At 35.4% G+C, this 21768-nt stretch overlaps 1 protein-coding gene across 3 annotated transcripts in view; it reads left to right on the plus strand.

The window, feature by feature from the left end:
• Positions 1-21768, plus strand: part of LOC150105946 (glutamine amidotransferase-like class 1 domain-containing protein 1) — a 73401-nt gene that overhangs the window by 16111 nt on the left and 35522 nt on the right. For all 3 annotated transcript variants that reach the window (XM_090394431.1, XM_090394432.1, XM_090394433.1), the window contains exon 3: positions 7739-7844. In XM_090394431.1, the coding sequence (XP_090250557.1) occupies positions 7739-7844 (106 nt within the window). The remainder of the gene's footprint in view (positions 1-7738; positions 7845-21768) is intronic.

Genomic DNA, 21768 nt, shown 5'->3' on the forward strand with positions numbered 1-21768 from the left:
ATGATATTCGACCAGAAATGCTGAAGTATGGTTTATATAAAAGTCTTACAGTGGATGCACTGTATAGTTCAGAAGGCCTGGACAGAGGGACGAATTCCAGATGATTGGAGTAGAGCTCTCATAGTACCCATATATAAAAAGGGAAATAAAATGAATGTGAGAATTACAGAGGTATTTCCCTACTGAGTGTTACTGGTAAGATCTTTGTAAGTATAGTTGAGAAACGGTTGAAAAGAATTGTGGAAGGATAGCTTAGTGAAGAACAAGCTGAATTCAGGCCAAATAAAGGCTGTCAGGATCAGATCTTCACTTTACGACAAATAGTTGAGAAATCATGGAAATATAACAAAGATCTTTACTTAAGCTTTGTCGATCTGGAAGAGACATATGACAAGGTGCCAAGAGAGAAGCTATTCAAAACGCTACAGTTGTATGGTGTTAACGAGGCATTATATCAAGCAATACTTGGCTTTATTTGAGTTGTAAGTCAGCAGTTACAATTGAAGGAAGTACAGGAAGATGTTTTAATGTTAAATCTGGTGTGAGACAAGGATATACATTATCCCCTCTGTTATTCATTATCTATATGGATGACATTATGAAGGAAAGTGGTATTAAACAGGATATCAAAATTAGTGATTTTAATGTCAGTGCTTTGCTTTATGTGGACGATGCTATACTTCTGAATAAATCCGCTACAAGTCCGCAAGATTCCCTGACTAAATTGAATAACGGTTGTAATAGATATGGTATGAAGATCAGCAATAAAAAGACAAAGACAATGAAAATAGGCAGATTTGTTGAAAATGTCAACTGCATTGTGAACGGAGTACCTGTGGAACAAGTAAAACATTTCACCTACTTAGGCACGATTTTTAGTGAAGATGGTAAATTAAATATGGAAATAGACAATAGATTCAATAAAGCTGGTACGGTAGGAAGTGAATTGAATAAATTCATGTAGAAGAAGAGAGAAATTAGTCGGAACACTGAATTAGCTGTATACAAGAAAGTGTTCAAACCAGTTTTAACTTATGGATCTGAGAGCTGGGTCAGAAGTAAAACACTTGAACAAAGGCTAGAGACCGCAGATATGAGAGTCCTGAGAAAGATTAGAGGTGTGAACAGATGGCATCAATGGCAATATCATATTAAAAACGAGGATATTAGGAAAGAACTTGACATTGTCGGCATCCAGGAATGCGTTAGCAGAGCTAATCTCAGGTGGTATGGTCACTTAAACAGAATGGGCGAGGAACGATTAGCAAAACAAGTGTTCTCTGCCAGGTTGGCAGGAAAACGACCCAGAGGAAGACCAAGATATAGGTGGATTGATACGGTGGATTAATCTTATATTTCTATCAACTAAGGTACAAAGTACCTTAGTTGATAGAAATATAAGATTTGATGATGTTGGAGTCTTGACAAGTAACAGACTGATTTGGAGAAAATTTGTAGATAGGAAATTAGTAATGATGTCGATTTTTCATGTAGTACTATCATATCCTGTACACCCATTGAGGGTACATGGCAGGAATTTGATGATGATGGTAGCATGGTGTTATAGAGGCTATTGAAAATGCTTAAATATGGAAAAAAGAATACTGTAAAAGGAATGAGGTATAAGGGTGACATAAGTGAAGCTAGTGATATACCTTCTAGATGTCTGGAGTAATTACTATGAAAGATTTTTAAATGAAGCAAAAAATGTTCAAAATGAATGCATTTAATACATATTAGCACTTGAGGTTGAAAAAACCAACACACCTGAAATGTGGAAAGGCAACAGAAGTAGATGATACTCGACCAGAAATTCTCAAATATGTAAAATTTGTATAGTGGCTGCAGTTCATAATTCAGAAGGTATATGTAAGATGAGTGGAACAGGGCTCTCATAGTACCCCACTATAAAAAACGGAAATAACACTAAATGGAAGAATTGCAGAAGGATTTTCCTATTGAGCATCCAGGTTAGATTTATACAGGCATACCTGAGGAGATGCTGAGAAAAATTGTGGAAGAAAGTTGGGCTCAGGCCAAATAGAGGTCATCAGGATTAGATTTTCCTTTTGAGATAAATAGTTCATAACACTACAAATGCTACAATTATATGGAGCAATACATAATTTATATTTGAGTTGTAAGTTAGCAGTTAGAATTGAAGGAGGTACAGGAACATGGTTTGATATAAGATCATGTGTGTGTGAGAAGGTTGCACATTATCTCCTCTGTTATTCATCATCTCTGTGGATCACATTATGAAGGAAAATAGCATTAAACCCAACAACAGAATTTGGAGATGTTATTCTCAGGTCTTTACTATATTCAGATGTTCTACTCTTAAATAAATTCACTACAAGTGTCTGTGGGATTCATTAACTAAACTGAATAAATGCTGAAACAAATTTTGCATGAAATTCAGCAATAAAAAAAAGACAATGACTATGAAAATATGCATGAGCATTGAAAACATCAGCTGCATCCTGAGCAGAAAGTCTGTAGAACAAGCAAAACATTTTGGCTATTTAGGAACGTTTCAGTGAATGCCAGATTAGCAAGCAAGTATGGTAGAGAGTCAAATGGATAAATTTATGTGGAATAAAAAAGAAATGAGTCAAAACACCAAACTAGCTGTGTGCAAGACAGTAGACAAACCAATTTTAATTTAAATATCTGACAGCAAGGTTAGAAATTTAAAAAAAAAAAAAAAGTATGGATCAAAGATTAAAGATTATAGATATGAGAATGCTAGGAAAAATGAGAAGAATAAACAGATATCATTAGTGGCAGAATCATATTATAAATGAAGATATTAGAAAAGAACTTGGCATTATTAGCATTCAAGAATGTGTGAGCCAAGCTAATTTGATGTGATATGGTCACTTAAATATTGCTAGGATGGCAGGAAAAAAAGACCTAGAGAAACACTGTGATCAAAGTGGATTTATGTAGTAAAAATTGTCTTAGAAGGCCAAATTATAACATCTGACAATAGAGTTCTGAATTCAGAATACAGACTGATTTCGAGGAAAATTGTCAAAGAAAGATAGTAATAATTAGGACCGTACTTATGCACAGGTGCACGAGGCTCTAGCTGGGGGACTGAAAAATTAGGGGCAATTTAAGGGTCCCAAACAATAAGATGAGGTCCCAGAGCACTCTAGTGCCTCAGGAAAAGTGTAAGTACAGCCCTGGTAATAATGTAAACTTTTGATGTAGTGTTGTTACAATATCCTTAAGAGTACATACACATATGAGGAATTTGATGTGGGATGCACATTCTTTTCTGCTCGCATTATAATGTAGCATAATGATACCATTACTGTTATATTACTTATAATATTTATCTTATAGTAAGAGCTATTTTGAAATGTTTGCTGGCCTGGTTTACCATATGATTAGCATGTCAGCTCTCAACCAACAGGCTGTGGGTTCAAATCCCACCATGGCTGTTTGTAATTTTCTTTAGGTAGGAGATGAATTTCAGTGTCTAGGGTGAGATCATTACTCCATTTACTAGGGGCCTGAAAATATTCTGTTTGGTCCCTAGAGTGGAATTTCCATATTATATAAAAATACACAATAATATAAAAAAATTAATAAAAATAAAAAAGAAGTCAAGTGGGTTTTTCATCCTGTAAACTCAAGAAAATCGACCATAGAACCCACATTATTTCAGATGGTAACATATCCTGTTTGTGTTATGTATCAAGAGATGACAGCACTTGTTTGCCTGTCTCTTCACTGGTTGTTGCTTATATTATATTAGTGATGGTCTTGAGCTATCTCTGATTGGCTACCAGCAGAGATTGAACTGTCCACTCAGTCTCCAAAAGCTAGATAGAGTTAAAAGGCCTCACTCCCTATAAAGGAATAAAAGCTGTTAGCTGATTTGATTTTGAATTGAAGAAATCCCTAGCTCATCTATGGTACTAATGTGCTATAGGGTGACAATTTTTTGCAAGTAGAGTCACATCAAAGTAATAAATATATATATAACATATTGCCTTGATTCTGTAGCACATGTTTTTTCATATTTTAACATCTCTGAAATCAGGATGTATCTTATAGTTGATGGTGTGTTACAATTACAGTCAAAAAATTTACTAATCATCAAGCATGGGTTATGATAATAGCATATCACTATGATGTTTTGTAGAACTGCCAATGGCTAAAAGTGTCCCATATATAAATTTAAACTAGAAAATGATTTTTAAGAATGAGATCTTCTGCAAAGATGTTATGCATTCACACACACACACACACACACACAAAAGGATGACAGCTGAGCTAATAGAAGACTGGCTGAAGGTACAAATCTCTATGTAACTTATGTAACTCCTAATTATGTTAGTTCTTGATGCATTTCTTGGACATTTATTTGAGCAGCTAAAGAATAATCTTGCCAAAAAAAAGCATTACGACTTGGTTGTTGTTCTTGGTGGCATGACTAGTCAACTGCAACTCCTTGACATTTCTGTCAAAAAACCATTTAAGAATCATTTGACAGAGAAATATATGTCCTCTGTCAAATGGTTTAAAAAATTTGGAAACCCTTCCTTTGACATTTTCTTGTAAGATAAATAGGACATTTGCATCATAACTCAGCATGGATGTTAACTGCTTAAAAATGTTTCGCTAATGAATTAGATGGCACAGAGGATGATAATTTTTGGGAAAATGTGAACATCAAAGACTCTGAGTTGAAAAGTGATTCAAAAGTATCAGACTCCTACACGTTTTGGACTCAGCGATACTAAATTGGTTAAATGCAAATCACTGTGATATTTTGTAGAACTGCCAATGGCCAAAAGTTGTCCCAGTGATGGTTGGGAGATCACCGTCATTTCTTTTATTTGGATATTGTCAATAAATTGTATTCTGTTGTAATAATTTCTTTTATCTTTGTTAGTGATACTGAAAATAATGTTTCTTATCAGGTAACCAAAAAAGTTCATGCAGTTTTTGGTAGAGTTTGCTTCAGTGACTTCTTTTATTTTGTAGTGGTTTGCAGATTGCAATTTTTTATGTATATCATAAGGCACAGATATGCATCACTCAATTGGTGTGCTGTGACTTGGTGTGTATTCTTTTTCTGTGACTTTGAACCCTTTAAAAATGTCAATTGACCTGGTGTAATTCAGGCTTGTTTGCTTTATAAATTTAAACTCAATTCAAAGGCTTCAGAAGCGTTCTGTAAAATGTGTGTGGCATTTGGAAAAGATGCAGTAGCAGAATGTACTGTACAGAAATGGTTTAAAAAATTTGTTTCTGATGATGAATCACTTGATGATGCACCACGTTCAGGAAAACCCTTCAATTCTTCATTATTGATAATAAAGAATTATGTGCCGCTGTTGAAAATAATTCCACATTAACATGTCAAGAACTTTCACAAATGTTTAACATGAGTGGTGAAACAATTCCTTTACACTTGCATTAACTTGGAAAATCTATGGAAGCTAAGCAAATGGGTCCCAGGTGCATTATCAGATGACAATTAACTTCAAAGGCTATCAATTTGTTCTTCACTTCTTTCATGTCATGAAAATGAGTCATTTTTGGATTACTTGCTCACTTTTGATGAAAAATGAATCTTGTACTCTTAACAGGAAGCGAACTTATCATTGGTTGACACCAGACGATCCAGTATCGTACACTTCAAAGACGCTGCTTCATTCCCAGAAGACTATGCTTTGTGTGTGGTGGACTGGAGATGGTATTGTCCATTACGATTTTCCCAATGCAGGCTAAACAATTACAGCCAAGATCTACTTGATGCAACTTGAGCATGTACAGGATGCCTTACTTCAGAAACAGCCATGACAAGTTAATCAGAAGAAAGTGCTATTCTTATGGGACAACACAAACTCTCATATTGCAAAACTTACCTGTGAGAAGATTTGTACTTTAGGACGGGAGATACTCCCTCATCCTCCATATTCTCCTGACATTTCTCCAAGTGATTATCACCTTGTCATAATCAGTTGGAGATTATCACAAGGAAATTGAGAAGGTGCTTATTTTAATGAATAAAACATTTTATGAAAGTTTCTGCAGTTATTTAATTTTTATTATGAAAAACCACACAAACTTTTTTTGGTTATCTGTTCAATTATTGAAGTTGGTAAACCTTAGTATTTTATTTATTTTTATTATTTTTTTATATTATTTTTATTTTTTTAATGCGAATCCCACCCATAAAAAAATCATAAAGCTATTGTACAGTTTATTGTGATAGATTTATAACTTGCTTTAGAGACCAAACATAGTACCTGATTATTTATATAATTTTGAAGGTGTGATAAAAATACATATATTAGTGTAAAAATTATTTTAATCCAATTTTTTTTTTAATCTGTGGTTCGCACCTGCAAAAGATTATTATAAAGCTATAGAACATTTTGTACCATGTGTGGGGTAAGGATTTTTTTTCCCCATTCTTTTAATAAATTTTATATATTTTTTTTTAACGTTTATTCTTACCTAGTCTGGAAACCCTGCTCTAGAGACCAAACATGGAACTTTTTCAAGCACTTCAGGCATCCAGTAAGTGTGGCAGTGGTCTCACACTGGGCAGTAACATTCATCTTCCACCTAAAGACAATCGCAAATATCTATGTTCATTGTGGGATTCAAACTTGGACCTGTCGGTTTGGAGAGCAGGTATACTAACCACTCAGCTAACTAGACTGGCTGACATCAGTTTGAAGATACTTAAACTGGTAAACTCATAAAGTTTTCCTGGTATAGAGGAAGGACATGTCTTTGTGTGTGTGTGTGCCAAATTAAATTGGATTTCTAGAACTAAGCTGTTAGTGGCTCTGTGTTTCATATTGAATGTATGATCAAATATTTAATTGAGAGCTAGTTGGTTAAGTGGTTAACATATTCACTCTACAACCAACTATGGGTTCAAACCCATCATGGGCATGAATGTTTTGTGAATGTGTTTGGGTGGGAACTGCACATTGCTTATTGTGAGAGTGAGACCACCATCATGTTTACTGGAAGCCTCAGATAGTTTGAAAAAGTTCAATGTTTAGTCTCGAGAGTAGACTTTCTGGATTATCTAACTCTTAGCATACCATGGTATTATTACTAGTTGCATACCAACTATACTAAAAGAAATAAAGTATAGTTGCATACCAATATAGCTTGGATTGGACTTTTCATTAATTTGTTATAATAAGCTAATTTGTTATGAAAATGTTTGCTATAGCAAGAGCTTGTAATAGGAAGAAATTATAATAAGTGGAATTTCTTAAATGCAGGTATAGTATCATTTAGGGACGTGAATAATTATTCAGCAGTAGTTTAAAAAATGTTCTGTTTCTTACCACCACAAGACTGAATCTTTGCTTAAAAATTTTGTATATTTAGTATCACTAAGAAAGAGGAAATAGACTAGGAGAGAGAAACTGAAATCCCGAATAAATTTCTATTCAAAGTGAGAGAAACTAATATTAATAGATGTTAGATAATAATCTGTTATAGTAACATAATCAGAAACAGAATCATAAAATGAAAAATAATTGGTTTCTCATATAAGCCTTCATTAGATCACAAGCAATATAAGCTTATTTATTTGAAAAGGGGTGGGGGGAAAAAAGATTTTGAAGAAATCCTACCTATTGTGACCATCATCTGCACTACCATGTTTCTTAAAATATATTTTTAGACTTTTACTAACTATATGCATCTATTGCTTGTTAATGAGGTGTTCTTTGCACTCTAGGGTAGACCTTTAGAATTTGTTAATCAAGATGACCAAAGTCGGAGATGGTTAAATGATTTCAGGATGAAAGCGTTTGCTATTCCCATTAGCTTACAGACTGTTGACCGTAAGTAGTAATTCTACTTCTCAGCTGTTTTTACTTCCTGAATATTCACTAGTGTGTTAGTTTCTTTTCACAATTTGATATTATGTTCAGAACTAGCCACATTTCTGTACTCCAGCTATTTCCTCTCAAAAAAAAAAAAATAATAATATGTAACCAGATTTATATATACAGTTTTGTTTTAAGAAAGTGCCATTTTTCTGTTATATAATAGTAAAATAGGTATTTGATTAATTAAATCCATAAATATTTTCAGACTATTTTAGACAGTATTCAGAAATGTTATTTAAATATTACTTTAGTCAGTACATATTATATGAAGTAATATTTGAATTATCTGTAGGTAACATATGGTCAGACCTAGGAATAATAATAGTTTTATTGGAGCTATCATTATTATTATAAGCATTCTTATTAATCTAAAAAAAGAGAAAAGACAAGCTTTTTAAGCACTGAGAAAATTCATTTGATTCTAATGTAAAATAATTCTTTATTTTAGTAAAGAACATTCAACTTTATTTAGTGGAAGAATTATTTCAAGTGGTTCAATATTTAAAATTTTTATTATGTTGGAAAAGTCAAAATAAAAAAATATTTTTGAGTAGTGTATACCACTGAAATATAAACCACTGTATACCTTATGGTATACAGTGGTTTATAATGTTTGATTGTTAGCTGTGTCAAAGAGTGCATTACATCAGTGTTTTCTGAAACAAACTGTGAGTAGATCAGAAAGTATCTGCAGTGTTTTATCTGTTTATTTTTTGGTTGGTCCTGGTTATGAATGTGCATACAACCATAAACACAAAACTCTATCATCATCATCAAATTCCTGACATGTACCCTCAAGGGGTGTACAGGATATGATAGTACTACATGAAAAATTTACACCATTACTAACTTCCTATCTACAATTTTCCTCCAAATCAGTCTATTACTTGTCAAGACTTCAATATTATCATTATCAGATCTTATATTTCCGTCGTGTAAGGCACATTGTACCGTATCAATCCACCTATATCTTGGTCTTCCTCTGGATCGTTTTCCTGCCAACCTGGCAGAGAACACTTGTTTTGCTAATCTTTCCTCTCCTATTCTGTTTAAGTGACCATACCACCTGAGATTAGCTCTGCTAATGCATTCCTGGATGCCGACAATGTCAAGTTCTTTCCTAATATCCTCGTTTTTAATATGATATTGCCATTGATGCCATCTGTTCACGCCTATAATCTTTCTCAGGACTCTCATATCTGCGGTCTCTAGTCTTTAGTCAAGTGTTTTACTTCTGACCCAGCTCTCAGATCCATAAGTTAAAACTGGTTTGAACATTGTCTTGTATACAGCTAATTTAGTGTTCCGACTAATTTCTCTCTTATTCCATATGAATTTATTCAGTTGACTTCCTATTTCCATATTTAATTTACCATCTTCACTAAAAATTGTGCCTAAGTAGCTGAAATGTTTTACTTGTTCCACAGGTTCCCCGTTCACAAAACAGTTGACATTTTCAACAATTCTACTTATTTTCATTGTCTTTTTAATGCTGACCTTCATACCATATCTATTACAACAGTTATTCAATTTAGTCAGGGAATCTTGCAAACTTGTGGATTTATTTAGAAGTATAACATCATCTGCATAAACAAAGAGCTGACATTAACATCTCCAATTCCGATATCATGTTTAATACCACTTTCCTTCATAATGTGATCCATATAGATATTGAATAACAGAGGGGATAATGTACATCGTTGTCTCACACCAGATTTAACATTAAACCATCTCCCTGTATTTTCTTCAATTCTAACTGCTGACTTACAACTCAAATACAGACTGAGTATTGTGTTAAATTGTGAATGAAGAATTTTATGATTTATTAATACTTCATTCATGATTTAACATGTATTGTATTTCCTGAGCTAAGTTTGCTCCTATGTAAATTATAAATTAAACACTTACTGTTAAATTTTTTGATATAATAATTGTTAATTTTTTTAGTTATTTATTCTGTATAAATTCTTTATATAACTTGTAAATATATCCTAAATGAATTGTAATATATCTTTTTTTATTTCTGTATGTAAGAGTGATTTTATGTAATTCTTCTGAATGCATTTGATTGGCTGTTGTCAAGGAAAGGGAGTTAATTTTAGATAGCGCATGCGTGGAACGTGAGCTATGGTATTCGAAGGGAGAAGGAGTTCATATGAGCAAAACTGGCTAGAACTGGATTTTGGCAGGAAGAATGAAGGTATTTTATTGGAAAACGAAAGTAAACAGGGGAGAAGCATTCAGGACAGCACAGAGTGAAGTAACGGGTGGCAATAAAGGGAATTTGGAAACGCCATAAATAAATTAAGAAGGGACCGGGAAATTAATAGGCAATTAGGAATATTTCTACAGAATTCTAAAATTACGTCGAATTCCAATTGTTTTGAGGAAGAATAGTGCAAAGCTGAAATTAATGCGTAGAAGAAAATAAGGAATAAGTAGATTACCTGAAACGAGTGCGTCAAGACTTGTGAAGCTCTATGTTTAATATTTCAGTTATATAGTGAAGATTCCTTTTGAATAGTGTTACTTCAAAGTGATAGTTAACTTCAGTTTTAAGTGTTCCTATAATGAATCCAAAGTGCAACGGATGTAACCCGGTAAGAGCAGTTTATTTTTTTTATATTTCAGCGTGAAGAAATAAGAGTTAGCTCCACCCAATAAATCTTAACATTAACTGTGGCATTCTATAAAATTAGCCGAAGTATTGAGCTTTAAAGTGTTCCCCCCCCCTTGAAGTGATAACTGCCTCATAATTGAATTAAGTGTTTGTTGACTAAGAGAGAATTAGAGAATTCTACTTTAAGAATATTTATTGTAAGATTCTGTAACATTGAACTGTGTGAACCATTTTTAATTATTCGAAAGAATGTAAAATTGACAGCTCGATGTCTGATGCCTAATGTTTTATGTTTGTTATGAGTATTTGAACTAAGTTGATTTGCATTATCTTGTTTTCAAAGTTATACTTAATGTACATGTTATGTAACCCTGCATTAAATGTTTTGTTTTATTGATTCCAATTTGGTGTTTGCCTGATTCTCTTTCATTGCACTGCTCATAAAGTTTATCGGACCTTGCGGAAGCCTTAAATGGTAATATTAACCTCGGCCTGTAGAAAAGTAAGATTGCAAAAGTTAGTTGATGATTGATTCAACTATATTATATAGACTAATCTCAATATAGGGTGGCACAGGATAATATAAATTTCTCTATATTTGGATCAGTAATCAACCAACAATTAATTAAAAAAAAACGGTAATTTAAATAAGAATAACGTTCTGACAAGATGGTGGATTCAAAGCTAGGATGTACAACCCAACAATTGCTTGATATAATGCCCCACTGACATCATATAACTGTAGCGTATTGAATAGCTTCTCTCCTGGAACTTTGTCATATGCCTTTTCCATATTGATAAAACTTAAATACAGATCTTTGTTATATTCCCATGCTTTCTCGACTATTTGTCGTAAAATGAAGATCTGATCTTAACAGTCTCTATTTGGCTTGAATCCAGCTTGTTCTTCACCAAGCTTTTCTTCCACAATTCTTCTCAACCGTTTCTCAAGTATACTTGCATAGATCTTGCCAGGAACACTCAGTAGTGAAATACCTTTGTAATTCTCACATTCAGTTTTATTTTCCTTTATATATATGGGCACTATTAGAGCTCTACTCCAATCATCGGGAATTCTTCCCTCTGTCCAGGCTTTCTGAACTATACAGTGCAGCAACTGCAAGACTTTTATACCACCATACTTCAGCATTTCTGGTCGAATATCATCTACTCCTGTTGCCTTTTCACATTTCAAGCCTTTGATGGCTTTTTCTACTTCAAGTATGGATATGTATTCCTGACTGTATGCCTGTTGAGTGCTTTTTACCACTGTGCTATCACTGCTTGTTTCATTTAGCAGTTTTTTGAAGTAATTACTCCATACTTCAAGGATATCTTTTTCTCCTGTTTTCATGTCACCTTTATCATCTCTAACTCCTTTTCTCAGCACTCTTTCCTCCATTTCTAAGCTTCTTCAACAACCTCCAGAATATCTTACCACCTTCTTGATATTTATTTTCTATGTTCTTTCCAAAGTCCTCCCATGACTTTTTGTTTAGCTAGTTTTACACAGTGTTTCGCTTTCTTACATTTGTCTCTGTATTCTCTAACAGCAAAAGCTGACTTATTTGCCAGGAATTTTTCATATGCTTTCTTCTTTTCCTTCACTGCCTCTTTAACTTCCTGTGTCCACCATGGAGTCCTGATTTTTCTATTCTTGCAGACAACCTCACCACATGCCTCTCTGGCTGAATCAATCAGGGTTTTCTTCAAGGCTTGCCACTGAATCTCCAAGGTTTGGTTCCTGTTCTCAAACTCTTTCATTTTTTCTTCAATAATCTTTGTGTATTTTAGTCTACAGTTCACATCTGAGAGCTGCTCAACTTTTATTCGCTTTAAAACTTTCTTACATGTTATTCTTTTCAATATGAAATTCAATTTTATACTGCTCAAGACTAAATAGTGATTGCTTCCAATTTCAAATCCTCTGTACACTCTGGTGTCCTGCACCAGGGAGAAACACATCACTATCAACAATAACATAGTCAATGAGATTTTTCTTATTCCTTGCCTCTTCTCTCCATGTGAATTTGTGCACATTTTTATGTTGGAACATGGTGTTAGTAATAATCAGTCCATGTCCTGAGCAGAAATCCAACAAATATTTGCCATTATTATTAACTTTGCTCTTTTCTCCAAATTTTCACAAAATATTTTCGTATGTCTGACAATCATTTCCTACTCTGCTATTCAGATACCCAACAAGGACCAACTTTTCCTTTTTCATTGTGTCAGTTGCTTTTTCTAAAGCATTAAAAAAATTCCTCCACTTCTACCTTAGTAGAACATTCTGTGGGACCATAGGTACAAATGTCTCATTGTCCAGTTCCCTCATTCTCATATTTGCCCACATCACTCTACTTGAGATAGCCTGCCATTCAAGAAGATTAGCTCCTTCTTTTCCTTGATTGTCATTGCCTGAATATAACACTTTGTATTTATTGCTCAGAAAGATCTCACTAGTTTTTGTCTTTTTTGTTTTAGTCACCCCTATTATGTCAATCTGGTACTTATCTAATTCCTCAGCTAGCGCCATTTCTTTGCCATTCAGTCTTCTTATGTTGATAGTACCGATATTTAACTCTGGTGATGTTGAGTTGGGGTGTGTTTTCAGATTTGTTCCAGTAGCTGACTTTTCGCTGTTCGCCCTGGTTCCCTGGCGAAAACAATGGGGGCCTTGTTTAACTGGGCGACACCTTAGCCTGCATGAAATTTTGTCATGTTGTGCCATCATTTTTTATTTTGGTTTAACCAATAAGAATAGAATTTGGTCAGCTAAATCCCAAATTGCCAGCCCATTCTCGTTCGTTCAGTATCCAGGTAGATACCCAACAGGGTGCACCACGAGAAGGTGAGGATTGGGCATTAGGTCAGAAGCCCTGGTCGGTTCTCCGCATTCCTTTAAAGGCTATGTTGAAGTCTCCTCTCAGTTATACAGCATTCACCCTTAAGCATCCCCCAAAACCCTATTAACCTATTAAGCACACAAAACCCTATTGTTATTTAAATGAGGTAGTTAACCTTTAACTACCTCATTTAAGATGGGTGGACATAGTCCTTATAGTGACTTTGCATTAAAGAAGAACAGTGTATAATTATTCAATCTCTGTAGGCTGAAGGTTTAGTGGGTGCTGTAGTAAAACTTATGATAAATACATGGATTCAAAAACAATTAAACAAGTATCACTGATGATTAGGTCTCTCACTTGAATCAGCAACTGAATTTTTAACCACTTATTCTTATCAACAGGAGGTTGATTATCCATGAAGTAGTAAAATTACAAGGGCATCTGTAGATAGTCGGTATAGACGAAGTCCTTTGGTTGGAAAGACTTGGGTTCGATTCCCATCCATCATATGAGAAACGTTTATCTGCTAAAGGTGAGTTAGCTGGCCTCATACAGAGGTAGAGGGCTTTTTCTGAGGGACAAAAAACCAGAAACTCAGGTTTTTTGTCCGTCAGAATAGGCAAACCGGTAAATACACATGGATCTACAGCCATGAATACTTACAACAACAACAATGTGGAAGTAGTCAATTGTGCATTCTTCTTACACCCGTAGTCAACCATGATAGTCAGCCTAGTGGATGGAGATGACGCATCATGATGAGTAAACCTGCATGCTGGATCTTGATTCTTCTGCTTATAAAGTTTGTGCAAAATGGATTCCCAAATAACTTACAGACAAAACTAAACATCTGTAACTACCTTTTAAATTGATTTTATGGTGAGGTCATGGGGGCTGAAAAGTTCTGATAAATGGTTCTGACATGGTTCTACCTAAATTCCTTCATGGTGATTATCACAACTTTTCAGCAAACCCTCATCGAGGTACCACTACAAGTTAGACAAATTAAAGAACTACAAGTTAGACAGCAAATTCCATTTGCTGTCTAACTTGTAGTTCTTTAATTTTTCTGGGATACACAATGACATTTTCAATAAAGAAATATATTTGGCTTTCACTATATCAAACACTGCTATAATAAATTAGCTCACTATAAATCAGTACAGGTCGAGTGATTATTATGGGAGACTTCAACTATGGAGATATAGACTGGAAGAAAGATCACATGGCAGGAAGGAAATGGAATTTATTACTCCTATTGAGAGATAATTATTTGAGGCAGCATGTGATGGAGGGAACCAGGGGTGTGAGAGTGTTGGACCTGGTCATAAAATCAGAAGAGCTATCCATAACCAAGGTGACTGCATTGTCTCCAGTTGTTGAAAGTGACTATGCAGTTTTACTTGGGCGATTGTACAACATGAAGAATATTCTGTGAAGAAGGAATATATGTAGAACTACAAGGCAGGTGATTATGGCAAGTTTAGGAGGAAGCTTAAATCTGGTAAAGAGGGGTTGATCAGGTAGGAGTTAGATGGATGAGTAATATCATTAAGCATGAGCTGCAGAAGAGGAAAATGCTGTGGAGGGTATATAAAGAGAAAGGTGACCAGCAAACTCATGAACTGTACAAGGCTCAGACAAGAAATGTAGCATGGCAAGAAAGGTAAAATCAGATTATGAGAAGAATCTAGCCAACCAGGCCAAAGAAATCCCAAAGAATTCTTTTGTTACTTGGCAAGTAAGAATGACTATGGAAGATTAACCTTGATGAGTGATGATGGTCATGAGGAGACAGAAGCAGATAAAATAGTTGAGTTACTGAGTGATCACTTTGCAAGGGTATATCATCCTGGTGAGGTTACTGCCTTAACCTGTGTGACAGACACTAATGTGGGAACAGAGGTGGATGAATTGAAGGTTCTTAGGATATTGCATAACCTCAATGTAAATATAGCTGTGGGATTAGATGAGATATGAACTAGGGTTTTGCAAATGTTCAAGAGAACTGGCAATGCCTTTGACTAGGCTTAATTTAAGTCTCAGCTCTGGTAGAGTTCCAAGGGAGCGGAAAGAGGACAAAATAATTCCTTTGCATAAGGGACATCCTAAGATTGTAGTAGCAAATTATAGACCAGTCAGTATCTCAGGCGTAGTGGTAAAAGTATTGGAAAAATTGGTCAAAAAGAGAATTCAAGAATGGGTGGATAAAAATATGATATTGTATAAGGGGTAACATGGCTTTGTGAAGGGTTGGTCATGCCTTAGTAATTTACTATCTTTTTATAATAGAGTAACAGCAGAGTTGGATAAAGGAAACAACTATACAATGATTTCTGCTGGATTTTGCAAAGGAATTTCACAGAATACCATTTGGAATTCTGTTATGCAAATTAGAACAAATGGAGTTGGATATGACACTGATTAAGTGAATAAGAGGATAGCTGTTGGACTGATATTAAAAAGTGGTGTGTGTGTGTGTGTGTGGAGGGGCAGAATCAAGGTGAAAACAGATGACTAGTGGTGTGCCACAGTGTTCGGTGCTGGGACTGTTGCTGTTTAATTTATACATAAATGATATAGGAAATAACTTGAAAGGAAATATTCAGTTGTTTGCTGATGATGCAAAATTAGGTAGTAGTAGTTAATCAGGGCAATGTGGAGAGCTTGCAGGATGATTTAAATAGGCTGCTGTAAAGACAAAGGATAATGGGTGTCAGTTTAATATGGGGAAATGTAAAGTTATGCATTTTGGGATAAACAGATTACAAGCTGTGTATCACATTGATGGCACTGTACTCCAGGAAATAGATGAAGCTAGAGAATTAGGGGTGGTGGTGGTTGTTAAAGATTTAAAACTAAAGTTAAAGAAACAGAGTTAAAGTTTAGAGGACAAATTGTTAAGATAGCCCATAAGATTACTTGGTTAAGAACACATTAACAAGTAGAGATAAGGAAGTTGTTATTCCTCTTTATAAAACCGTGATTGTCCACATCTGGATTACTGTGCTCAAGTCTGGTCTCCTGGGTTTCTTTGGGGATGAGGAAGCGGTGGAGAAGATTCAGAGGCAAGTGACCATGATTATGAGTGATCTGTGGAATGTTCCCTATGAAGATAATTAAGGGTGTGTGGATTGCAGAAGTTGGTTGATAGGAGAAAAAGAGGGGATATGATAGAAACATTTAAGTTGCTTAAAGGATTTTATAGGATTGATGCAGGAGAATTGTTTCAGCACTTGGCTGAAGGGACTGAGAACAAGGTTCATCCCTGAAGTTGAATAAAGATGTGGTTAGTAGGGGTGTGAGGACTCAATTTTTTGCTTGGAGAATTGCGAATGAGTTGAAATGGGTTGCCAAATCAGTTGTGAGTGTGTTGTCTGTTAATGGGTTCAAGGAGAGGTATGATAGTTTGGGTCTCCTCCATCACTCATTCTGGATGCCTTTCCATTTGGTTCTATATTTTTTTATGGTTTCCATTATTGGTGTTAAGCTTAATTTTTTCTGTATATCTTCATTTCTTTTTTTTTTATCTAGTCTTATATAACCTGCTGTTCTTATCATATATCTCATTTCTGCTGCAGTGATTCTTTTCTTATCTCTTTCTCTTATTGTCCATGCTTCACTGCCATATAATAATGTTGGTTTTGATAAAATATTATGCATTCTTAGTCTGCTCTTTTTTTTTTGGAAACTATTGCTGGCCTTAATGTTTTGTTTATTATTCCATTTACTTTGGAGAATTTGTTAATTTTTGTTAGAAATGTCTAAATATTCATTGTAACTTAATTCATAGCCCAAATAATTAAAACTGTTGGCTTGTTTGATTATTTTGTCTGTTGCTATTTTACTTCAAATGGGCATTTTTCTTTTGAATGCCATAGTTGTAGTTTTTTCATGAGAGACTGACATATTATATTGTTTTATTATTAAATTCAGTTTATATGCAGCCTTTTGTTGAGTGTCCTCAGTTATTTCAGATATCACTCGGCCATCTACAAAGACTAAGGTATCTAAGATAAAATTATTTTCTCTATGAAATGTTTATTTAGATTAGGATGGTTTTTTAAATCTGCTGCTGATTCTAAAAACAAAAAGTCTTTCAAGTGTGTATGATTATAATATGATAAGTCAGAAAAACAAGGAACTTTGTAAACACCTGGAACAGACAGGGGAAGAAGCAGATCCTTTGGAGAGCAAATAAGGGAAGCCAGCTTTAAATGAGGTTTGAAAGCAGTGCGGAGATTATATTTCTTCGAAGTTCTGGGTATTTTTTTCTGAGGTGCCTGGGATATAGGGAATAGCAATAGCATTAATGTTTGTGTATGTTGAGAGGGATGCTAGGAACAACTAATTTATTGATCTTTTTGCCATTGTAACCATTGGACAGGAAGGCCTGCCAAATGAAGAAGAGTTCAGCTATAAGGGAAGACTGGATAGAACAGAGATTGGAGGCACTGCTGGCAAGGGTTTTGATAATGACATATTGTTGAGAGGGTGAATGATGGGAAAGTTTATGTACATATCAGTCGGGCAGATGACAATTCTTTTGAGTCAATCTAGCATAAGACTGAGGCCAATAGGACAAAATATAAAATTGGTTGCTACTTTAGGCCAGGGGGTGCAGGGATGATGTGGAATACATGTATCAGCAGATTAGTACAATGAGCAAGTTGAGTAATTATTATGGGAGACTTCAACTTTGTAGACATAAATTAGGAGGAGGATCATGTGACAAGAAGGAAATGAAATTTATACTTATTGAGGGATAATTACTTGAAGCAGAATGTGATGGAGGGAACTCTGGATTCAAGAGTGTTGCATCTTTTATGGCATCAGAAGACCTGTCCATAACTGAGGTGACATTGCCTCCAGTTCAGGAAAGTCATTATGGGATCTTGACTTGGAGGTAGCAAAACAAGTGGAAATTCCAGTTTAAGAAGGGGGTGTATCTTAAAGATACACTTGGTGGCAATGTGAAGCAGTACCATGGCATACAGATTTGCAAGGGAAGGATGTTCACATTGCATGGGGGGATAGTAAAGGTATATCTAGAGTATGAACTGAAAAAAAAAAAGAAAGAAAGAAAGAAAAAGAACATGTTGTGGAGAGTATATAAGTAGAAAGATGACCAGCATGGTAAGGAAGGCAAAATCAGATTATGAGAAGAAATTAGTTGAACAGGATAAAGGAAATCCCAAAGAGTTTTTTGTTATATGGCAAGTAGGAGGGACAATGGAAGGATAACTTTAAGGAGTGCAGATGGTAGTGAGACAACAGAAGCAATCGAAATTGTTAAGCTGCTGAATGATAATTTTTCAAGGAGTATATCATCCATGTGAAGATATTGTTATGACAGAGGTGACAGGGACTGATGTGAAAACAGAGATTGATGAAATGAAGAATTGAATGTGAATACAGCTCTGGTATTGGATGGGATATCAGCTTGAATTTTAAGAGAATGTGCAGGGGAACTGGTGATGCCTTTGACTAGGTTGTTTAATTTAAGTCTCAGCTCTGACAAAGTGTCCCAAGGAAGTGAAAGGAGGGTAAAATAATTCCTTTGCATAAAGGAGGATCCAAGTCTGTGGTAGCAAATTATAGACCTAATCAGTACCTCAGGAGTGGTTGTAAAAGTACTGGAAAAGTTGGTCAAAAAAGAGAATTCAGGAATGGGTGGATAAGATACTCTTGTGATACTCTATGAGGGGCAGCATGGCTTTGTGAAGGATAGGTCATATCTTAATAATCTATTAACTTTTTATAATAGGGTGATGACAGCTGAGTTGGATAAAGGGAATGGCTACACAATGATACTGCTGGATTCTGCAAAGTCATTAGAGATACCACATGGAACTCTGTTATGCAAAGTGCATAAATGGGGATGGATATGAAACTGGTGATATGGATAAAAGACTGGCTGATGGACAGGTACCAAAAAGTAGCATATGGAAGAGCAGACTCCAGGAGGATGCGGGTGACTATTGGTGTGCTGCAGGACTCCTCTGTGCTTGGACCATTGCTATTTTGCATAAATGATATAGGAAATAATTTGAAGGGAGATATTCTGTTGGTGCAAAGTTGGGCAGGGTAATAGTTAATCCAGATAATGTAGAGAACTTCCAGGATGATTTGAATAGGCTGAAAGTATGGGCAGAACATAATGGATGTCGATTTAATGTGGAAAAGTGTAAAATTATGCATTTTGTGATGCAAAGATTACAAGGTATGTACTACATCGAGGGACCTGTACTCTAGGAAATTGGTGAAGCTAGGGAATTGGGGGGGCGGTGGTAGTAGTAGTAGATAGAGAGTTAAAGTTTAGAGGGCACAATGCTAAAGTAGCTCACCGGATTACTTGATTATTGAAGAATACACTAACAAAAAAAGATAAGGGAGTTATCATTCCTCATTATAAAGCCTTGATACAACCATATCTGGATTACTCTGCTCAGGTCTGGTCACCTGGGTTTCTTGGGGATGTAAAAGTGACTGAGAGGATCCAGAGGCAAGTGACCAAATTCATAGTGAGGAAGACAGAAACACGCATGTTGGAGTAAGTGGGTAATGAGGTCTGTGGAATGAGGTTAGATTGAAGGTTTGTGGATTGCAAAAGTTGGTTGATAGGCTAATAAAACAGGGTATAGAAACATTTAATTTACTTGATTTTATAGGGTCGATGCAAGAAAAATGTTTCCGTCCTTGGCTAGTGGGGCCAGAACAAGAGGTCATCCCTGGAAGTTGGGTAAGAGTGTGGTTAGCAAGGACATGAGGACTAGATTTTTCACTCGGAGAGCGGTGAATGAATAGAATGGGTTGCCTGAGTCAGTTGTGATTCTGAGATAGTTATCTCTCAAGAACTTGAGAAATTAATTTTCCTTATTCCCAAATGCTATCTATTAATTCCAATCTATACTACTATAATTAAAATCACCTATAATAGTTACCTTTCTGTTGTTCACTAATCCAAGTTGTTTATACCTTTCTTCATCACCACCTTCTACATTCCTAGGCCTATAGCAACATCCAACTAAATATGCCTTCCTCTCAACCTCCATATTATACCACACTGCCTCATAACCATTGCCACTATTTCCTCCTTTCATGCCTACCTTATTTGGACTTAATTCTCCTACTACCATCAGTAACCCCCCCCCCCCCCTTCTTGCCCTTTCTATCTTTGCATAAAATACTGTATCCTTCCATTTCTATTCCAGTTATGATATCATCTTCATTCAACCACGTTTCACTTATTTCAATGATTTTGGGGTGAATAAACTCAGTCACTGAAACCGTTTCATCCCCCTTATTTCTGATACTTCAGGCATTCATAAACAAACACAGTAGTTTGTTTATGGTCTATAACCGGTCCTATCCAAGCCACATGTTGGTTGTGATTTCCCCATCACACCTGCCCAATCACCTTTATCACCACTTACCACATATATCTGCTCAGTCTCAACTTCCCCACCCATATTGCAATATACTCCATCTTCAAACACACATTCAACATCCACTTTCCCTATGTCATGTCTCTCTGTCCACCCAAGCTCCCCCCCCCATTTCCGCTGCCAAGCACTTCTATCTCTTCAATACCACTCCTCTGATTTTTTCCTTCATCTGTTTCTTCTGATCTCTTGTACACATCTTGTACACATCATTGTACTTCCATCCAGCAACACTTTCTCCAGTACACTCACTCCACAGCCATTTAAATGCAACCCATCACATTTGTATAATTTCATTCTTCCCTCAGACACATGCTGTACATCCACAAACTGCATTCCCTTCTCCTCACACAGCGCCACCAACATACCATTCATGATTTTGGCTCTCTGTCACAACTCATCATCGTCATATCTCTGCAACACACTGACAACTTTTCCTACTTCACTTTGTTATCTTTCATTCTCCTCAATAGCCTCCTGATATTCGTCCTTGCATCCTTCTTATGTCCACTTAGATCATTTGTCACCACAATCATGACTAACTCTCTTGCTCATTAAATTTCAAGTTTCAGAAAAGGGATATATATATATATATATATAAAAAGAGGTGATATCAAAAACTCCCCACGATATCATTATTATTTAAAATTAAATTTTGATTTCAAGATTTGAGTTGAGTGGAATTTTTTATATAAGATGAAGTGTGACCATTAAATGAAATTAAAGACTTAGCATACTGGCTAGTTTAAAGGGTAGGTAGGGGTGAGGAGTCAGTATCATATACTCTAAGATGAGGGTAATTAGGTTTATGGATTGTAGGCAATCTGCATATCTGAGGGAGAGACTAAAAAGATTGGATTTTTTTACAATTTCAGGAAGTCAAGTGGTGGCATTTTTTAGTAGCCTTGTGAATGTTTTTTCTGAAAATTGGTGGGATCATAACCTAAGGATGCATAAGTAGT

The sequence above is a fragment of the Typopeltis vanoorti genome, chromosome 6 (assembly GCF_054136105.1).
Source record: "Typopeltis vanoorti isolate ZY-2024b chromosome 6, IOZ_Tvanoo_1.0, whole genome shotgun sequence".
Lineage (NCBI taxonomy): Eukaryota > Metazoa > Arthropoda > Arachnida > Uropygi > Thelyphonidae > Typopeltis > Typopeltis vanoorti.